At 47.3% G+C, this 20,469-nt stretch overlaps 1 protein-coding gene and 1 non-coding gene across 2 annotated transcripts in view; both read left to right on the top strand.

Moving 5' to 3' along the window:
• The first annotated feature begins 152 nt into the window (after positions 1–152).
• The window catches only part of LOC138948541 (suppressor APC domain-containing protein 2-like), a 31,556-nt gene continuing 11,239 nt past the window's right edge, over positions 153–20,469 (top strand). The window contains exons 1-5 of the mRNA XM_070320099.1: positions 153–1,170; positions 10,479–10,609; positions 11,192–11,335; positions 12,068–12,169; positions 12,797–12,904. Of these exons, the coding sequence (XP_070176200.1) occupies positions 276–1,170; positions 10,479–10,609; positions 11,192–11,335; positions 12,068–12,169; positions 12,797–12,904 (1,380 nt within the window). The 5' untranslated portion in view covers positions 153–275. The remainder of the gene's footprint in view (positions 1,171–10,478; positions 10,610–11,191; positions 11,336–12,067; positions 12,170–12,796; positions 12,905–20,469) is intronic.
• Positions 14,059–14,177, top strand: LOC138949576 (5S ribosomal RNA). The gene has a single exon (XR_011450352.1). It is a non-coding gene; the product is annotated as a 5S ribosomal RNA (ribosomal RNA).

The following is a 20,469-nucleotide window of genomic DNA, read 5'->3' as shown; positions in this document are numbered from 1 at the left end:
GAATCGGACGTAATACAACACATCTGTTAAAAAATTCTGAAAAATGTAAGAGAGTAAAGCGTTATATTCTTGTATTTGATTGGCTCTTACCCTAAAGACAGAGCCAATCAACACAAATCAGAGGAAATGGGCTGACCTGCCCACACTTCTGTTTGAAAGCACATTAGCATGCTGTTACCTTCACTTTACCTGGGCAGCAGACAAGGTAGTGAACGCTCGATGGGGTGCCTGTGATACCTCACCACTCTGTGTACACATTCTTCCTGGTAGCTAGAATGTCCAGTCTTAAAATGGCGGATGCGCACGAGGGACTGCCCAAGCAGTTTGTGGCTTCTCTAAAAATACTGTTCGATATCTTGGATGAAGAACACACTGGTTTGATTCGGCTCAGAGACATCGAAAGCAGATGGAGCGACGAGGGGGTACGGGATTTACCCACGGGAGTGATGGTGGGACTGAGGAAGGTGGTACCCCCCAGCGGCCTCCTCAGCTTCGACTGTTTTGTGGCCGGGCTGAAGATGGCCCTGTTCTATGGGAAAGACCAGTTTAAAAGACGATCTGTGAGTACCAGCGGAGGGTTGGCACAGAAGGAAAACAGGAGTCCCTCTGCATCAGCACCATTGTCAGCTAGACCTTACCCCTCCCCCTCCCACCCGCTGCAATCGGACCCTGGACACCGGCAGCAGGGGAACCCTGCACCAGACACAAACAAGACAGGGGGTGGAGGAGGCGGAGGCGCCCACCGCTCTGCCATTCCCTACCTGCAGCAGAAGACTCCTCCTGATGCCAGACCCGCCACAGCTGCAGTCAAACCACAACCCAACAATGCCAGCGGTGCTAGTTCTTACCGACGCATCAACAATAATCCACCCTACTCCAACCCTGCTGCTGACCCTGCCCACCCCAGCTACCCCTCAACCAGACAAGGTCCACCCCCACCCAGACCTGAGAGGGTGTCTCACAATCCACAAATTCGAAAAGCGTTATCAGGCTTGGAGTTAAACCCTCCCCAAGTCCCGCCAAGGGATCAACGACAGAACCAGAAAATTGTGAACGACTTGAAAAACTGGCAGCGAGACTGGGCGGTCAACAAAGGAGGGATACACAGAGGGGCACAAGACAGACCTGACAGACCACACTCCTCTGATGACCCCCAGCATGCCATTTATGGTAATTGTAATGTTTGCTCTGATTTAATTAATCCCACGTTGACCTAAAACTTGATATGATTTGTGCTCATCAGTGTTATTGTTAATAATTACTTTGCAATGCTGATGGCGTCGCTAAAACTAGTAAAACTAAAAGCACATGACTCAGACTGTACATCATGTATTTATCATCATATTGTCAACGTATGTGATTTTGCAGATCTGACGATGCATGTCTATGTCATTCGTAAAAGCTGAACAGCTTTAAGTACTCTGTGTTATTTGCTTAATGGATTGTATACCTTTGAAAATGACATAAACATACAACATTCATAGACTGTTGAAAGTCTTAGTCAGACCACAGGCGTGGTCACACCATGCCAATAGCGGCAAACCATCAAAGTCAAAAGGCATTGGAATGAGTCCAGTCCTCTGCAAATGTTCAAATCATATCCTGAAACTTCAAGCAGGTTGACTGTTCATTATTGTTGTCTATTCTTGTCTGACTGAATCTTCTCCCCATCCCCTCCATCTGTGATTTCTCTAGAGCTCCACTCTCTTTCTTTTTTGCACATTATGTCTGTCTGTCTGTCCCAAGGTTGTGGTGACTTTAGAGGGGGGGGAGGCAGTGCTTATTTAATGGGATAGAGGCGAGTGCGTGCATGGGCTAAGTTCAAGCCTCTGGCTCTGCCCTGCAACCTGTGCCGATGGGCTCTGTTGACAGTGGGTCTATTTGCCTTGGTAAGGCCCGATGTTTCTGCAGGGCCGACAGGTTTGCCTTGACCACCCAAATCTGTGTACCGGCAGCGACTGGAAGGGGGCTGCTGTTGGCTCAGACGGAAGCTTTCTGCTGTTGAAACAGTGGGCCAAGGTGCGAACCGCTCGCCTTCTGCTTCAATAGACAGGTGGCTTCTCACCTACCTGCTGGAATTTCTTGAGTCAAGGACTGACGGAGACCCCTTCTGCCGGGGAGCAGAGTGGTTGTGATCGGCTTAAGACCTTGTTGTGCTAATGGTGGGGTTAAGTTCCTGAGAGGGTTAAGTCTGGGTCGGGGTATTGTACATAACTTGTTGTTAATGTAATTGGCAATTTGTGTTAGAGGTCTGCAGTTTTGTGATAGTATACAGTGGAAGACCTCCAAAAATCTGACAAAATCAGGTCTTAACAAGTCGCGTAAGGCGAAAATACAACATTTAGTCAAGTAGCTGTCGAACTCACAGAATGAAACTGAACGCAATGCAACGCAGCAAGACCGTATACTCGTAGTCCACCGCTCACGGCATAGGCAGTGAAATTGACAAGAAGAGCGGGGTAGTAGTTGCGCTGGGAAGGATAGCACGCTTTTCTGTACCTCTCTTCGTTTTAACTTTCTGAGCGTGTTTTTAATCCAAACATATCATATCTATATGTTTTTGGAATCAGGAACCGACAAGGAATAAGATGAAAGTGTTTTTAAATTGATTTGGAAAATTTAATTTTGATAATAATTTTTATATATTTAATTTTCAGAGCTTGTTTTTAATCCGAATATAACATATTTATATGTTTTTGGAGTCAGCAAATGATGGAGAATAAGATAAACGTAAATTTGGATCGTTTTATAAAAAAAAAATTTTTTTTACAATTTTCAGATTTTTAATGACCAAAGTCATTAATTAATTTTTAAGCCACCACGCTGAAATGCAATACCGAAGTCCGGGCTTCGTCGAACATTACCCGACCAAAATTTGAACCAGTTTGGTTGAAAAATGAGGGCGTGACAGTGCCGCCTCAACTTTCACGAAAAGCCGGATATGACGTCATCAAAGACATTTATCAAAAAAATGAAAAAAACGTCTGAGGATATCATACCCAGGAACTCTCATGTCAAATTTCATAAAGATCGGTCCAGTAGTTTAGTCTGAATCGCTCTACACACACACACAGACACACACACACGCACATACACCACGACCCTCGTCTCGATTCCCCCTCTACGTTAAAACATTTAGTCAAAACTTGACTAAATGTAAAAAGGAGGGAGTAAAAAAAAAAGTCTAAGAAAACAGGGTAAATACTCTTAAAACTTAAACTGAAAGGGAAGAATTCTTAAATTGGGGGGTCTTAAAAGGGGGTTCCACTGTAGACTACTATCAGGGCATACTGTAATCGTTTTCACAAATTTCCGTATTTCATGCCTGACTTTCACGCCTGACTTTCAGTTTCACATTGCAGTATTATGTATTATTGGTAGTGTCAATCCCTTCGGAAGTTAGGTAGAATCAGTGTAAAAACTATCAGTTTTCATAGTACCCAGAGACAATGGGTTTGTAAAAAAACAAGTTGACTTTGTGAAGCTGATCAAACTTCAAAGTCAATTTACACAAACTAATCCTTGCTTACACTTGCAGTCACAACTCACATATAGAGACCTTTTGTTTTACTACTTTTAGGCTCATTCGCCTACAGTCGCATAAGACTCAAGTTATTTAGAGACCATTTGGGCATGTATGTTGTGCACACATGAGTGTGTCCTGTGTCAGTGTGTGCAAGTTCTGCAAGCATACACAATCTGTGAAACATCCTCTCTCTGTCACCCCTCAAGGGATCCTCCTCCCAAAGTCTCTCTTTCAGTTTCACAGCCCTGCAGGCAATCAAGGAGTCAATATTTTGACACAGTCTAGATGTAGCTCTATAGAGTGACTCAGACAATAACAGTAACACTGCTCCACATGTACCCAATGCAATTGATGCCAATCTTTGCACAGGTTCAAAGCTGCTTTCATTAAGGACACACCTGTGGTCTTTTATTGGATGCCAGTGAATACATTATACAGTGGAACCCTACTTGTAAGACCCTCCAATTTAAGACTCCCTCCCTTTTAAGACCTTATTTTTTTCAGATTTTATGTTCATAAGGCCAAAAAGAAAAATATGTCTGTTTCCGGTAACATCGCCGAAAAAAATACGGTCGGTCGGTCTTTTTATTTTTATTTTTCATTTCTTTTTACGTTTTTTTGTTTTTTTCCCCAGCGTCATTGGCCGCCATGTTTTTTTCGCGTGACGACGGAAACATGGTACGGCTGATTTCATCTATGTTTATTTTATATTGAATTTTCCATTGAATGAGGTCTGGCTATTAGGTATAAGGGTTAAACACTATCTGGGCCGGTAACTGCGAAGTTGTTGACATGGAAAGTTATAGTAAGTCTCTTCGATTGTGAAGTCTCATCGACCGATTACCTCCCTTTTTTTTTGTTGTTGTTGTTGTTGTGTGCGAAAAGCACAAAAAAATTTTAGGGTCGGCGCTTAAAAATAGGGTCGGTCGGGTTACCGGAAACGGACATATTTTTCTTTTTGGCCTAACCACTGGCACTGTAACTTGACCTCCATTTTAAAACTCCCTGCTTTGTAAGACATGATTTTCTCAGATTTTGAAGGGTCGTAAAAAGGGGGTTCCACAGTAATGTATCACCACTGTGGCTTACACCAAAGAGAGAAGTGGGGTCAAGTCTACAGGCATTGTCTTCATAGAGACCATGCCTAGATACTTTTTCTAAAGAGTGCTCTCAGTGTTGCAGTCACAGTCACAGACGAACTCAAAGCACTGAATACCTTCTGTGTGTAAACAAATGAGTCCAATGACTTTGAGCCTATTCTAGCCCCAGGCAGTGGAGCATGTCCTCATAACATTTACCTGATGACATTGACAAGCTTGATAGGAGAACAAAAGCTGTTTAGCGTCAGTGGCACAGGCACACAAATCTAAGTTTAGTTATCCTGGATGTGGTTTATACACGGGATCCTCACAGACGCTTCACCTACAGGGTGCTCTTTGCTTCGGTAGGGCAGGAACTAAGTCATAGAATAACAATAGATAAGGCTTGCCTGGAAAATGTATACCAAGATAAATGACAACTAAACAACCCAATGCTTGCCTTTCAACATGCCAGAGGCATAGTATGAGTCTGTAGACAGAGTTTGGCAGCCAGTGTTGTCAAAGAACTTTTAAGCCATATCATACACCCAGTGACCATCTTGTACACAAAGAAGGGTGCTTGTAAAAGAAAAGAGAGATCTAACATCACATTAAATCACAGAAACAACGGGAAGTAAGTAGTCTAAATATAAACAACAACAACAAAAGAGAGTTGGGCAGAACCAGTCAAATATAGTCAACAGTAAGCAGGGTTTAGCCTGGGAGAAAAGGGCAATGGGACATTTGTCCCCCTCAACCAAATTCCAATGGGACATAGTCGAAGGCAAGAAGCGCCTTAGAGGCCTGTATGCGTTTTGTCCCAAGATGCAAAAATTCCAAAATGGTGCAATATGGTGCCATCTGAGAATTAACCGTTATATCGTGTTATCTGTGTGTGTGTGTCAGTGTAATCCGATGTAAAGTGTACATTTGGTGGCGCAGTGGTACGTAATCTCAATGCGCCCTTTGACTCACTGAATGGAATTGTGATGGGACATTTTCAGATTTACATGTAATGTGCCAATGGCGCAGGGCGCACTAGTAAATGAAACCCTGAGTAAGTCACTAAGTGTGAGTTATGCATAACTTGTATACAGGCACCTGAAAGAATAAAAAGTAGTGAATTAAACTAATTACTTTCAATATCTATTAGATAAGTTCCTGATTCATGCGCCTGTGGTAAAAAATGAGCCGGTTTATTAGCTGCCTCTAGGCCAGTGTTAACCCAGTCATTTCAGCTCAAAATGAGTCTAATGACTAGTACATGTAGCAGCTCCTTGTCTGATCTTCACGGTGTCTGGGTACAGAGGCATAATGTTTATGATAAACTGCAAGTGCAAGTGAATTAAAGGAATTGGGTGTAGATAGTACATGTAATACTAATAGTATGCCTGATATTATCTGTGCTTTTATGGTATTTTCAGTTTATTTCGGTCTACTAAGAAGGCAGTAATTTTATGCAAGGGAATAAAAGGCATTGAGTGTACATGGTACGGCTGATTTCACCTATGTTTATTTTATATTGCATTTTCCATTGAAATCTGAAAGAGGTCTGGCTATTAGGTATAAGGGTTAAACACTATCTGGGCCGGTAACTGCGAAGTTGTTGACATTATGGAAAGTTATAGTAAGTGTACATGTATGTATTGTCTAGGTGGGCATTGGCGTGTATAATCTGAAAATGGCCCATAGGAATTCTTTTTAGGGAGTCTAACTTCTGGGGGCATTACAAGATTAAGTACTACTGTGCCACACTATGCAAAGTTTATATTGGAATACAATTTAGTAACATGATACAGTGGCAAATTCTAAACTCGGAGGCATCAAACTGTATCATTTAACTACACATATATCTGGGCACAAATTCCCATAGAGAAAAGAAAATCATTGCAAATTGTAAAGGGGAGACATCCGAACAGATCAGCAGGTAGAGGACTTGGCAGATTACAGTGTTTGGGCGCAACAGTAGAACCCACCGTGAAGACCCCCTATTTGTAGACCCCCCCCCCCCCCCCCTCTTTAGATACTAGCTTTTGATCTGCTTCTTCTTCTTCTTCTTCTGTGTTTCGTGGGCTGAAACTCCCACGTACACTCGTGTTTTTTGCACGAGTGGAATTTTACGTGTATGACCGTTTTTTACCCCGCCATTTAGGCAGCCATACGCCGTTTTCGGAGGAAGCATGCTGGGTATTTTCGTGTTTCTATAACCCACCGAACTCTGACATGGATTACAGGATCTTTTTTGTGCGCACTTGGTCTTGTGCTTGCGTGTACACACGGGGGTGTTCGAACACCGAGGAGAGTCTGCACACAAAGTTGACTCTGAGAAATAAATCTCTCGCGGAACGTGGGGACGAACTCACGCTGACAGCAGCCAACTGGATACAAATCCAGCGCGCTACCGACTGAGCTACATCCCCGCCCAGTTTGTTTTGATCAAAATGTCTTTAAAATATATACCTCCATTTTAAGACTCCCTCCCATTTCAGACTTATGGAAGTCTTGAAAGGGGGGTTCCACTGTCCATGCTCTGTTACTTTTGACAGTTTGAAGTAAAGTGTGACACAACTTTCTGTTGGTCGCTTTTTGACAAGCACACAGACTGACAGAGTGAAAAAAAGTTTTGTTTTGCCCTTCCCTTTGTGTTTCTCTTACATCATCTCTATTCTTTCTTTTCTTGGTTGTCCTATACTCCATCAAGCTGCAGAGATGTGTACAGAGAGACACATTACAACCAAGCTGCTAGTTATTTTAGAAGCTGACACTCAGGAATTTCCAACGAAGCAAAGATAATGTTTCGCATGAGTGCTCAAGCGTGTCATACCATGAAAAAAAGACAAATCCCATAATGGTCGACTTCAGGGAGTAAATGGTTTCATTGTGCTTTATAAAGCCACTGTCTATGGGACTTAACACTGTAGTTGCCTTAAAGGTCCCATCCTTGTCGTGTGGGCCAGACTTTTACCTAAGGCCGCCCCCCCCCCCCCCAAAAAAAAAAAAAGGTCTGTTTACGGTAACAAAGGCAAAACAAGAAGGGCAAAGCCCATACGACTCACATGCTTGACCTTGACCTTTACATGACCTTGACCTTCAGGGTCAAGGTCAAATAACTAAACCTAGCAATGACATCATACACTAAGAACTGCTTTACACATTTTTCCTACCAAAATACATGTGACCTTGACCCAAGGTCAAGGTCATTCAAGGTCATGCAACACAAAGCTGTTAATTCAAGACATAGGAAGTACAATGGTGCTTATTGGCTCTTTCTACCATGAGATATGGTCACTTTTAGTGGTTCACTACCTTATTTTGGTCACATTTCATAAGGGTCAAAGTGACCTTGACCTTGATCATATGTGACCAAATGTGTCTCATGATGAAAGCATAACATGTGCCCCACATAATTTTTAAGTTTGAAACAGTTATCTTCCATAGTTCAGGGTCAAGGTCACTTCAAAATATGTATACAATCCAACTTTGAAGAGCTCCTGTGATCTTGACCTTGAAGCAAGGTAAACCAAACTGGTATCAAAAGATGGGGCTTACTTTGCCCTATATATCATATATAGGTGAGGTATTGAATCTCAAAAACTTCAGAGAAAATGGGGAAAATGTGAAAAATAGCTGTTTTTTAGACAACATTTATGGCCCCTGCGACCTTGACCTTGAAGCAAGGTCAAGATGCTATGTATGTTTTTTGGGGCCTTGTCATCATACACCATCTTGCCAAATTTGGTACTGATAGACTGAATAGTGTCCAAGAAATATCCAACGTTAAAGTTTTCCAGCCGGCCGGACGGACGGGGGGGGGACGGACGGACGACTCGGGTGAGTACATAGACTCACTTTTGCTTCGCATGTGAGTCAAAAAATAGGGTCGGTAGGTCGGGATTTTTTATTTCAAATTTTTTTTTTAAACATTTTTTTAAGTTATTTTGCAAAAAAACCAGACTTTTATTTTATTATAATTTTTTTATTTTTCTTTTTTCCCAAATGCCAAAAAAAAGTCTAGGGTCGCGCGAAAAAATAGGGTCGGTCGGGATACCGTAAACAGACTATTTTTGTGTGTGTGCCTAATATGTGAAGAGCATCTTTCCACTTGTACACAGACAGAAAATCAACTGTCTGGTTGCATTTTGTGCAGAGGGGGAATTTTTTTTTCAATTAATATTTAAATGACAACAGTGTCAAGGGCGGGGATGTAGCTCAGTCGGTAGCGCGCTGGATTTGTATCCAGTTGGCCGCTGTCAGCGTGAGTTCGTCCCCACGTTCGGCGAGAGATTTATTTCTCAGAGTCAACTTTGTGTGCAGACTCTCCTCGGTGTCCGAACACCCCCGTGTGTACACGCGCAAGCACAAGACCAAGTGCGCACGAAAAAGATCCTGTAATCCATGTCAGAGTTCGGTGGGTTATAGAAACACGAAAATACCCAGCATGCTTCCTCCGAAAACGGCGTATGGCTGCCTAAATGGCGGGGTAAAAAACGGTCATACACGTAAAATTCCACTCGTGCAAAAAACACGAGTGTACGTGGGAGTTTCAGCCCACGAACAAGAAAGGTAAGTTGTTGGAACGTTTAAACTTTGTTATTGACAAAAAAGGTTACATTCAGTGATTCACAAATTATATATATATATTAACCCAACAGTCTTTTAAGTGCACAGACAAACAATTAGTTACGACAACTTATCTTGATCGAAATGAATATTTGTGAATGTAACGTTTTGTGTCAACAACAAACGTTCCAACAACTTACCTTTCTTGTTTTTTTTATTCTGAAAATTGGAACGTTGGCAGTCTCTTTGTTTTTGGATTATTTCGGAAAGAAAAAATCCCACTTTGCCCAAAAAAAATCAAATTTTGATTTTTGGTATGTGTCTAAGAGGAAGGATGCTCTTGTCACATGCAAAAGTCTGTACAGATCTGTGGGGGTGAACATGATGGCTTAGTTCTGCGAGAAGGATTGTACCTTTATTTCTCTCTCTCTCTCTCTCTCTCTCATTACTTTATTGTCCCATCGCTGGGAAATTCGGGTCGCTTCCTCCCAGTGGAAAGCTAGCAGCAACGGAGTCGCGCTACCCAGGTGTCTGCGTGTTTAGGTGTATTCAGCCACCTGCACTTATGGCAGAATGACCGAGGTCTTTTACGTGCCATTGTGATGACACATGGGTGGGGCATGGCTTCCGTCTCTGGGTCTGCACATAAAGTTGACCCGTGTCCGTCGTGTCCGTCCCGGCCCGAATTCGAACCTGCGACCTTTCGATCACAAGTCCAGTGCTCTACCAACTGAGCTACCGGGCCCCCAGCCACTAATCTAGCAGTAGAGGGCATGTGAGGCAGGGTTCCTTAGGTTGCTTTGCTGCTTGAAAGAGATGGTAGTGTTTGATAAGCTAGCTTGCTTGAGCTCTGCCATTGAAAGGCTGAATTACCTGTAATCCTGTAACTGTTTCTGGGGAATAAGTGTGACTGAATGGATGTGGACAGAGGCCCTGGACATTGCAGCTGTTTTGGTGTCCACAAGAAATGAGGGTGGGGGAAGGGAAGGAAAAGAGTCTGTCTCTCCTTTTCCGATTTTTCTTTTTCGCTGCTTTCTTTACACCCCTCCACACACACACACACACACACACACTTACACACATACACACACACACACACACACACACACGCACACACACACACACACACACACACACACACACACACACACACACACACACTCACACACTAGGCCTTCAAAACAAGGGATTCTGAAAATGGAGGTAAATTTATGGAAAATCTGGGGAGCTTCTATGTGTATCTTAATTAAGTGATTGTATACATGTGTGTGTTTGTTTGTTGTTCAAGGGGCCATTTGTGTTTGTGTGTGCAGCGAACATTGACCAGTTTGCGAGGAAGGAAGAGGCTCAGCCACAACAGGCGCACATTCCTGGCAAAGCCACAGTCAGACGTCACGGCTCTGGTCGACGCCACACGCTTCAGAATGGGGTGGATCACAACATGGTATGAGAAAGAGAGAGAGAGAGGGAGGCTTAGCTTGTGTTTGTGTGTTCATTGTAAAAGGCATGGCTTAACCTTCTCAAATTTGTTTTCATCATTTGTGACCCTCCACCACGAAATGAGTCGCATGTCACCTCGCGCGGTTCTGCGCTAGGCGTAATATAAGCCCCGGGATTGTCTGGTAACAGTGTGAGGGTCACCTTAGTCACAGGCTTATAACTCGAACAGTTTTCGATCTTTTCTAAAACGGGTTTCACCACTGGATAGAGCATAAAAAACTCTTCAGGAAAATGTAAACATATGAAAATCATGCAAAGGTGACATGCGACTCATTTCGTGGTGGAGGGTCACATTTGTCTTGTTTTACTGTTCTGCTCACCAGTTTCATCAATAAACTACTTTCTGCAGGGCTCACACTTTTCCATAAATTCGTGGGTTTTCCAAGAAATGTTCAAATGAGAAACCTATAAAGGAACTCAGATTTGTGTCGGATTGCTCTATTTGGAATGAAAACTTAAAATTTGTCCAGATGTTGTGTTAGTACTGTTGGTTCCTGTTCAGTGTATTATTTCTTTTATTTCACAGATCAAGCGTATGCAACAACTGGAGGAAGAGAGCTCCATATTGAAACGTGGAATAGAAATGGTGGATATGGCCCGGGACTGGTACCTGAGACAACTGGCCGCAGTGCAGGATAAACAGAGAATGTTGGGAAAAGTTAATTACAACGTGAGTACTACAAGTTCAAAACATTTCTTTCTCGCGATGTGACTCTTTGCTTTCATTTCATCTAGGCTTAGAAGAAAGCACATTAGTTAATAATAATAATAATAATAATAATAATAATAATAATAATACGAGAATTTATAATGCGCACATATCTCACCACAAGGCGATTCAAGGCGCACTCATACACAATCTTTCGCATTAATTAACAACTCAAGCATACTCATACACTTACGCATAAATTGCATGAAGATGACAAGGCAACAAAAGTAAATTGACAAAGTAAATTATAATGTGAATGAAAGTACAACAGGCTGGAATTCTTCACTTTTATTTTATCTGGGTCAGAAGAAAGAGCATTTGAGTTTTGACAAACTAATTCTGTTGCTTCTTCCGTGAGATAGTTCTAATTTCAATAGGTTTTTTGTTCCAAGAAAAGTTAATTCCAAGTTTGTATAAAGACTAGGCAAATCTGTATTCAGAATATGGAAAGAGAATGAGTTCTTTCTCAAGATTGTGAATCAAGGCTTTCAATGGCAGCCATGCATATGGCATTGAAACCTGACTAGTGTATCCTTTTTTATTTAGGTTGATGCTGGTACCAAGAAATAATTTTTTGTTTAAATCAATTTTTAGTTCTGAAACAATTTGAGTAGTCTTTTTTTGCTTTAAATAAGACATTTCATGCAGGTAACGCTGTCCATTGCTTTAAGTGACAAGTAATCTTTTTTTCAGGACAACTCATTGGAAGCCCACCAGGAGCGGATGAACTTTCAGCGGGCACGCATCACTGAGGTTAACATGCAGCTACGCACTCTTGTGGATAGTTCAGAAAAGGTTGGTCTAGTATTTGGTTGGTCTATTTTTTTCACGTCAGCTTTTGTCTTTTTTGTGTGAAGAGGTTGGGGTAGTTCTTCTGTACTCTGTTATTCATAAAGATCATTATTACCAACCATATATATATACTACACTTTCATGTACTAATACATGTAATAAATCACTTTTTTGTGTAGCGCAAGTCCCGATAACAGCTCCAGGTGCTTTACAATTCCAACACAATCACACACACACACACACACACACACACACACACACACACACACACACACACACACACACACACACACACACACACACACACACACACACACACACACACACACAAATCATGAAGTTAGAGCAGACAAGCAAACTAAACTAACATAGCAATAAGAACAAGCACAAAATCAACATCAACAACAAATCTTTAAGAAAAAGCATGCATGCATACTTACAATGTTAATACATGCTGATGACACCTCTCTCTCTCTCTCTCTCTCTCTCTCTCTCTCTCTCTCTCTCTCTCTCTCTCTCTCTCTCTCTCTCTCTCTCTCTCTCTCTCCTACAAAGTGAAGATGATATTACTGCACAGTAAAAGTAGTAGGCAGAACAGCAGTACTATTTTAATTTGTGCTGATGTTTCAGGGTTTCCCCCTGCATATGAACCTGGCAGTGACGTCAACCAAAGGCAGCAGCAACTTCCATGAGGCTACAGTCAAGTTGGTCAGAGAGCAGAACAGGAGGCTTACTCAGGTTTGCTCTAGATTCTTGTACATTCGTTTAATAAAGGAGTCAGAGAGCAGAACAGGAGGCTTACTCAGGTTTGCTCTAGATTCTTGTACATTCGTTTAATAAAGGGAGGGTTGTTGGTGAAGTGTCTGCATTTGGAAAAGGGGGTTATGAGTATGAAAGTTTTTGTCAATATAACACTTACCTCGACAGTACTATTCTTGCACATTATCTATTATAGGCCGAAAAAATTGGACAAAACGCTGAGTGGGTACAATTATCTCCCATAACCATGCGCCACCGTGGATCCCAAGCACTGTCCGAGTGCTTCCCCCTTACAGGATGTAGGTGGCGCGTCCTCTTTCTTTTTTCGCGCGTGTCAGACCGGCTGTGTTTCTGCTACGCTCCCGGATTATTTTGGACTAAGAGGCTCCTTTTCTGTGTGGACTATCACCTGTTGGATTATTGTGTGTTATTCCACTTCTGGCTTGAGGCTACGTTGTGTTTCCTTCAACTTGTGCCTCCGTTTTTGTGTGGCGGACTCGGCGTGCCTCCCGTCCTACTTCGTGGTGACCGGTCGTCTGCTTCTCGTTTCGCCGCATTCACTTGAGTATTGACCTAAATTTTCTTTGAATTTTGTTAATTCTCGGTCTTTAAGGGTACGTACAGGGCGAGGTAGGATGTCTCGTCCTGTTTTGGGCTCTGGTTCTACGGAACCAGAGTCTGCCGGGGGCAACCCTTCTCCGGGCGCCCAGCGTCATGTTTTACGCACGGAGAAGGGGATCTTTCGGCGCTCCGACTCTCCCTCCCCAAACGCTTTGCGTTTGCGGCGAGGGAGGGCGGAGAAAGCCTGTTTGAGCAAGCTCAATGCGAGCTTGCTCAAACAGGCTGGGCTTGAGCCTGGGACTTCGGGCGGGGCTGCGCCGTCGAAGGTTCGGGGAAGGTCGAGGGGAAAGAAAAAGCTTCTTTCTCCTTCTCCTTCAGTGGAACAGGCTTCCCCCCCTTCGACGCCGTTGTCCGGCCCTCAGTCTCAGGCTTCAGCTCCTCCCGGTTTCAAGCCTGGGGGGAAGGTTTCCTTCTCCCCCCTGGCTCGAATCCGGGGGCAGGTCGATTCCCAACCCTCTTTGGGGGTTGGTGAATCCGATCTAGGGGCTACTGGAGAGACTCAGGTTTTGACAGCCAACGGCCATACCACGTTGAAAACACCGGTTCTCGTCCGACCACCGAAGTTAAGCAACGTCGGGCCCGGTTAGTACTTGGATGGGTGACCGCCTGGGAACACCGGGTGCAGTTGGCATTAAAATCTTTCTTTTTCCGGTGCCTCTCCTGTGCCCTCCTCGGTTTCCACCGCTGTGGAAGCCAGGAGGGACACGGGTCCTCCTCTGAACTCCCTCGCTGGGTCGTCTGCTGCTGTTTTGACAGTAGTTTCGGCCTCCTGGGGGGGGAGATCGGAGGAGATGACGGGGTCTCTGAATTCCCTCCCCGCTGGGGTTGGGATGCGAATTGACCCCGTTCAGGGCGGTCCTGTGGGGGCAGGGGTTTCAGGCTTCGTGCCTACGACCACTGCTACTACGGTTCCCTCTGACGTCCGTGTGACTGGTGGCTGTCCCTCTTGAAACGCTCCGGCCGACTAGTTACTGGACGTGGAGGTGTTCGACAGAACGTGGTACTTCTGTCGAATGGTCAGGGCGACGGGAACATTGTTTCTGTTGCTCAGACCGACACCTCCGACCGGACCGTCTTGACCCCACGCCATTCCTTAGCGTCTGGTGTTCGGGTGACGGATGGTCCGGACCAAGGGTCCGGAACGTTCCAGGCTTACGGGTCGGGATCGAACCGGACCCACGGGTCCCGACTGGACTTGACCTCCGGGTTTGGTCCGGACGGGACCCATGGTACGGGACCGTACCGGACCTTAGGGTCCGGTGCGGGACAGTACCTCTGGCCCTTGCCGGACCCCCCGGACCTACGGGTCCGGATGGTACGGTACGGGACCAGTGTTTCGGTCGGGACCGGACCACCCGACCACCTCGGTTGGTCTGGGTGGTCTGGCACCGAACCGGAACACACCGGACCTACGGGTCCGGAGGGTACGGTACCGGACCAGTGGTCCGGTCGGGACCGGACCACTCGACCACCTCTGTTGGTCCGGGTGGTCTGGCACCGAACCGGACCATGCCGGACCTACGGGTCCGGATGGTACGGTATGTCCACGTCCGGACCGAGCCACCCGAACACTTCTGTGGGTACGGATGGTTCGGTACCGAACGGGACCTCCGGATGGTACGGGACCGGACCGAATCTACGGGTTCGGATGGTCCGGTACCGGACCACCCGACCACCTCTGTTGGTCCGGATGGTCTGTCACCGAACCGGACCATACCGGACCACCGGACCTACGGGTCCGGATGGTACGGTAGGTCCACGTCCGGACCGAACACTTCAGTGGGTACGGATGGTTCGGTGCCGTACGGGACCTCCGGATGGTATGGGACCGGACCACAGGACCGGAACACCGGACCACCCTACCGGATCGGTCCGGACCACCCGACCACCTCTGTTGGTCCGGATGGTCTGGCACCGAACCGGACCTACGGGTCCGGATGGTACGGTATGTCCACGTCCGGACCGAGCCACCCGAACACTTCTGTGGGTACGGGTGGTTCGGTGCCGAACGGGACCTCCGGATGGTGCGGGACCGGACCGGACCTACGGGTCCGGATGGTCCGGTGCTGGACCGGTGGTCCGGTCCGGACCGGACCACCCGACCACCTCTGTTGGTCCGGATGGTCTGGCACCGAACCGGACCATACCGGACTTACGGGTCCGGATGGTACGGTGTGTCCACGTCCGGACCGAGCCACCCGAACACTTCTGTGGGTACGGATGGTTCGGTACCGAACGGGACCTCCGGATGGTACGGGACCGGACCGGAACACCGGACCGGAACACCGGACCACCCTACCGGACCGGTCCGGACCACCCGACCACCTCTGTTGGTCCGGATGGTCTGGCACCGAACCGGACCTACGGGTCCGGATGGTACGGTACGTCCACGCCCGGACCGAACCACCCGAACACTTCTGTGCGTACGGATGGTTCGGTGCCGAACAGGACCTCCGGATGGTACCGGACCTACGGGTCCGGACCTACGGGTCCGGATGGTCCGGTGCGGGACCACCCGACCACCTCTGTTGGTCTGGATGGTCTGGCACCGAACCGGACCATACCGGACCACCGGACCTACGGGTCCGGATGGTACGGTATGTCCACGTCCGGACCTAACCACCCGAACACTTCTGTGGGTACGATGGTTCGGTGCTGAACGGGACCTCCGGATGGTACGGCACCGGACCGGACCACCCTACCGGACCGGATCGGCACCCCCGACCGGACCGGACCATTTCTTTTCTGATCAGACCCGATGGGTTCCTGTTCAGTCTATAAATGGCGGGGGTTCGTTGGCTGGGCTGACCCAACAGTCGCAGGGTTGTTGTTTTTCTCCCCCTTCGGCTGCTGGAGACGTTTCGTCTTTGGGGCAGGGGTCTTCGCGGCCTCTTGCTTCTGTGGGCGTTTCTTCACAGCCTGCTTCATCGCTTTCGGCTCTTCCCCCTCAAGCTCCCTACACTCCTGCTTTTGAGGAGTTGTCGGGAAGTGAAGAGGAGAGTGAGTCGGAGGACGATAGGGAGGAGGATCAGGGTCGCCCTGAGGTTAACACTGAAACTCTACCCTTGCCGGTTTCTGATGGAACTTCCGAAGCTATGCTTCGTACTTTCCAACAGTACATGACAGACATCACGCGGCGTCTTGACGTCACGGATGCCTCTCTTAAGCGTCTGTCGTCTAGTGTTGACACACAGGACGTGGACCCGGGGTCTGAGGACGAGAGGCAGGAGGCTCGTCCTCGCACAGCTAGAAGGACGTTTGAACAGTTTCAGGACGTCCTTCCCTGAGACGCCCTCTCGTCCTTTGAGTCCGCTTCGGCCCGGGCGCGGGAGGCTCACGCCGCGTCTGCCGGCGGCTCGTTTTATGAACGATCCGGCCGCCGGCAATTCGCGTTCCACCCTAGTCTAAGTGCCACGGTGGAAGCGGCAGCACATCGCCTGAGGAGTACAGATTCACGTGCAAACGCGACCTATGTTCCTCGGGAGGACGCGGGTTCAGTGCCATGCTTTCCTTCGGGAGGCGCACCTCCACTGTTTCCTCGTGTCCAATCTGTTTCGTCCCTCCCTTTTCCCTTTGACTCTCGAACTCTCCCTTTCCAGACTTCGAGTGTTTAGGGTGGGGCTGACGGTGATGTGTTCGTTGGGGAGGTGCCTTCGGTCAAGAAGGTGGAACTGAGCTCTGCTTCGTTCCACAATCTTGAGGCCACCGTTTCTTCCACAGTCGAGGCCCAATCACAGGCCTTGACATGGATGAGCACGCTGTCCACACTGTTGGACCCTCCCAATCGGGCAGAGTCCGATTCCACTCGGGTCCTTGACACGGTTCGAGTGGATCGGGCTTTGCATGCCGTGCGATCGTGCGTGACGTCTGCGGCAGAATTGGCCATTGGAACACTGGTCCACTTTATTGGCCCTGTTCCGTGATCATTTTCTGCCTACTTCTATAGTGCCTCCGGATATGAGGAAGAGTCTGAGGAACACGTTTCCTCAGCCTTCTTCCCTCTTTCATCCGGACACTGTTCGTTCTGTGGTGGAGTCCACACGCCAGAGGAACACTGATTCTCTGATGGTTGGCCTCGCTGCTTCGGCGACGGCGGCGGGGAGTAAGAGAAGTGCTACAGTCACCTCCAGCTCCCAGCCTCAGAAGAAGAAGAAGAAGCCAGTTTCACTGCCTCCTTCTTCCTCCTCTTAGGCGCCTGTTGCGTTCCCAAGCAAGACGAAGGGTGCTCAGACAGGTAAGGGGAAGCAGCACCACCAGGGGGGGTGGTCGCAAGCCTGCGCCTGCCCGCCAGCAGAATTTTCAGTGAGTCCCGGCCCTACGTTGACGCCCCCTCAAGTTGCCCCTCTTTCGTCCGGCGGTTCCCTTTTTTTTCGGGCCCGCGGCATGTGGGGCAGACTGGTCTCCAACCAGTTTTTCTTGAGGGTGGTGTGGTCGGGGTTTTCTCTACCGCTGTCGTCACAACCTCCATTGTCCGCTCTACCTTGGACGTTCCCCCCTCCTCGAGAGCCTGCCAGATGGCAGGCTCTTCAGGACGAGGTGAACTCGTTGGTCGAGAAGAAGGCGGTCTACCCCCTTTCTCAGCCTTCTCTGGGGTTCTGCTCCCGCCTGTTCACCGTCCCCAAAAAGGACGGCCGGTTCAGGCCGGTGTTGGACCTCTCCACCTTGAACTTGTACCTTCACAGGTGCAAGTTCAAGATGGAAACCCCTTCGTCGGTCCGGTTGGCCATCCGGCCAAACGATTGGGCCATGTCTGGGACCTCCAGGATGCTTACTTCCACATCCTGGTGGCCCCGGGGTACCGACATCTGCTCCGGTTCGTTTGGGAGGGCACGGTGTTCGAGTTTCGGGCCCTCCCATTCGGCCTGTCCTTGGCCCCTCTGATTTTCAACGGGGACAACAACACCACATGCTTAGCTTACCTTCGCCACCAGGGGGGCACCAATTCTCGGTCCCTCTCCCTGTTGGCGGAGGAGATTCTGCTCTGGTGCCAGACCAATCAGGTCCGGATGTCAGTCCAGTTCGTTCCGGGGAAACTGAACGCCCTGGCCGACATTCTCAGTCGGGGCGATCAGGTTCTCTCCACAGAATGGACCATCGCTCACAACGTTCTACAGCGTCTGTGGGCAAGGTGGGACCGTCCTCTGATCGATCTGTTCGTAACTCGATTCAGCGCTCGGCTTCCCAGGTACGTCAGCCCCTTTCGAGACATGAATGCGTTCCACTTGGACGCATTCACTCTCTTGTGGAGGCTCCTCGATGCTTACGCCTATCCCCCGACATCTCTGATTCCGAGGGTGCTGGCAAAATATCTGCAGGAACGACCAAGACTGATTTTGGTCGCGCCTTACTGGCCAACAGCTCCGTGGTTTCCAGATCTTCGCGGTCTCACCCACGTAGACCCTCTACCTCTGGATCTGGACGGGGGAGGTCTGCTCCAGCCTCGATCATGCCTCCCTCATCCACGTCCAGAGAGTCTGTGCTTGACCGCATGGCTCTTGTGCGCTCCAAACTGCTTGCACTAGGATTGCACAAGAGTTCAGTAGAGTTTTCCTTGAACGCTAAGAGGCGATCAACTAATCAGCTCTACGACTTACGCTGGAGAGCTTGGGCCACCTTCGCCTTGTCCAAGGGGATAAAGCCGCTTTATCCCTCAACACAGGACTTGGCCAACTTCCTGGTGGAAGTGTATCAAAAGAAGAGTCTTTCTTCTAAGACTCTTCTTGGATACAGATCTGCCATCGCTTCCACGATTGCGGCCGCTACTGGTCGCAGAACTGAACACTTGATCAGGTCCTCCCTCATCGCTAATGTCCTTTCGGGTATTAGCAATGCAGCGGTGTCTAAACCTCGGGTTTCATTTCCCAAGGGGGATGTCTTTCTGGTCCTCAAACTCCTGCGTAGCAATGAGTTTGAACCCCTGGCAGGCATCAGTATCAAGTTGCTGATTTTTAAGACTAATTGTTCCTCATCGCTTTAGCCACTTGCCGTAGACTCAGTGGTAGTCAAGCTTTGAGTGGCCTGGACTTTGACATTGAGTTCACCACACAGCAGTGGTTGCTAGCATGGTCACGTCAGTCTAAGGTATGTTTCTTGGGTATATTTTCTTTTACGGTAGTACTGTTCGAAAATTGCCTGGGTATCTTAATCCTTGGATTTAAGTGATTTTGATTAAGGAGTTTAATACTCTACATATCACCCTCACACCACTCTGGTATTCTGTGCAAGAATAGTACTGTCGAGGTAAGTGTTATATTGACTGTAAGGCTTCTTTTTAAGCCTACTGTCTATATGATACTTACCGAGACAGTACTATTAGAGTTTCCCTCCCGCCTCCCCTCTTGATATGTTATGGGCTTTTTGAGGGTCTGCAGCTCATAAAGAAAGAGGACGCGCCACCTACATCCTGTAAGGGGGAAGCACTCGGACAGTGCTTGGGATCCACGGTGGCGCATGGTTATGGGAGATAATTGTACCCACTCAGCGTTTTGTCCAATTTTTTCGGCCTATAATAGATAATGTGCAAGAATAGTACTGTCTCGGTAAGTATCATATAGACAGTAGGCTTAAAAAGAAGCCTTACATTCTCTCTCAGTTTTGCAAGTATTTCGGGGAGGTGGGGGTGGGTGAAAGGTTCTCCTTGTCATATGAATGCTTGGGCATGCATAAACCCCTGTCATTCATTTTTCACAGCCCTGTTACAAGAGTAATCTCACCAAAACCCAAAAACAAATAAACTGCCAACGTTCCAAAATTGAAAATTAAAAAGCAACACAGGAATGTTATTGGAACGTTTCATTTATGACAATATTTTGTATTGTACGTAACGTTTTGCATTGTCATAATCTCACACAGTCAAATCTTGCTCTTTTCTCTTTGAAGTTCAGTGGTATACATGTTACTGACTAAGTGAACAGAGTTCTTTG

This window comes from Littorina saxatilis, linkage group LG15 (genome assembly GCF_037325665.1).
Source record: "Littorina saxatilis isolate snail1 linkage group LG15, US_GU_Lsax_2.0, whole genome shotgun sequence".
In the NCBI taxonomy this organism is placed as follows: Eukaryota; Metazoa; Mollusca; class Gastropoda; order Littorinimorpha; family Littorinidae; genus Littorina; species Littorina saxatilis.
This window is presented reverse-complemented; position numbering and strand designations above follow the sequence as displayed.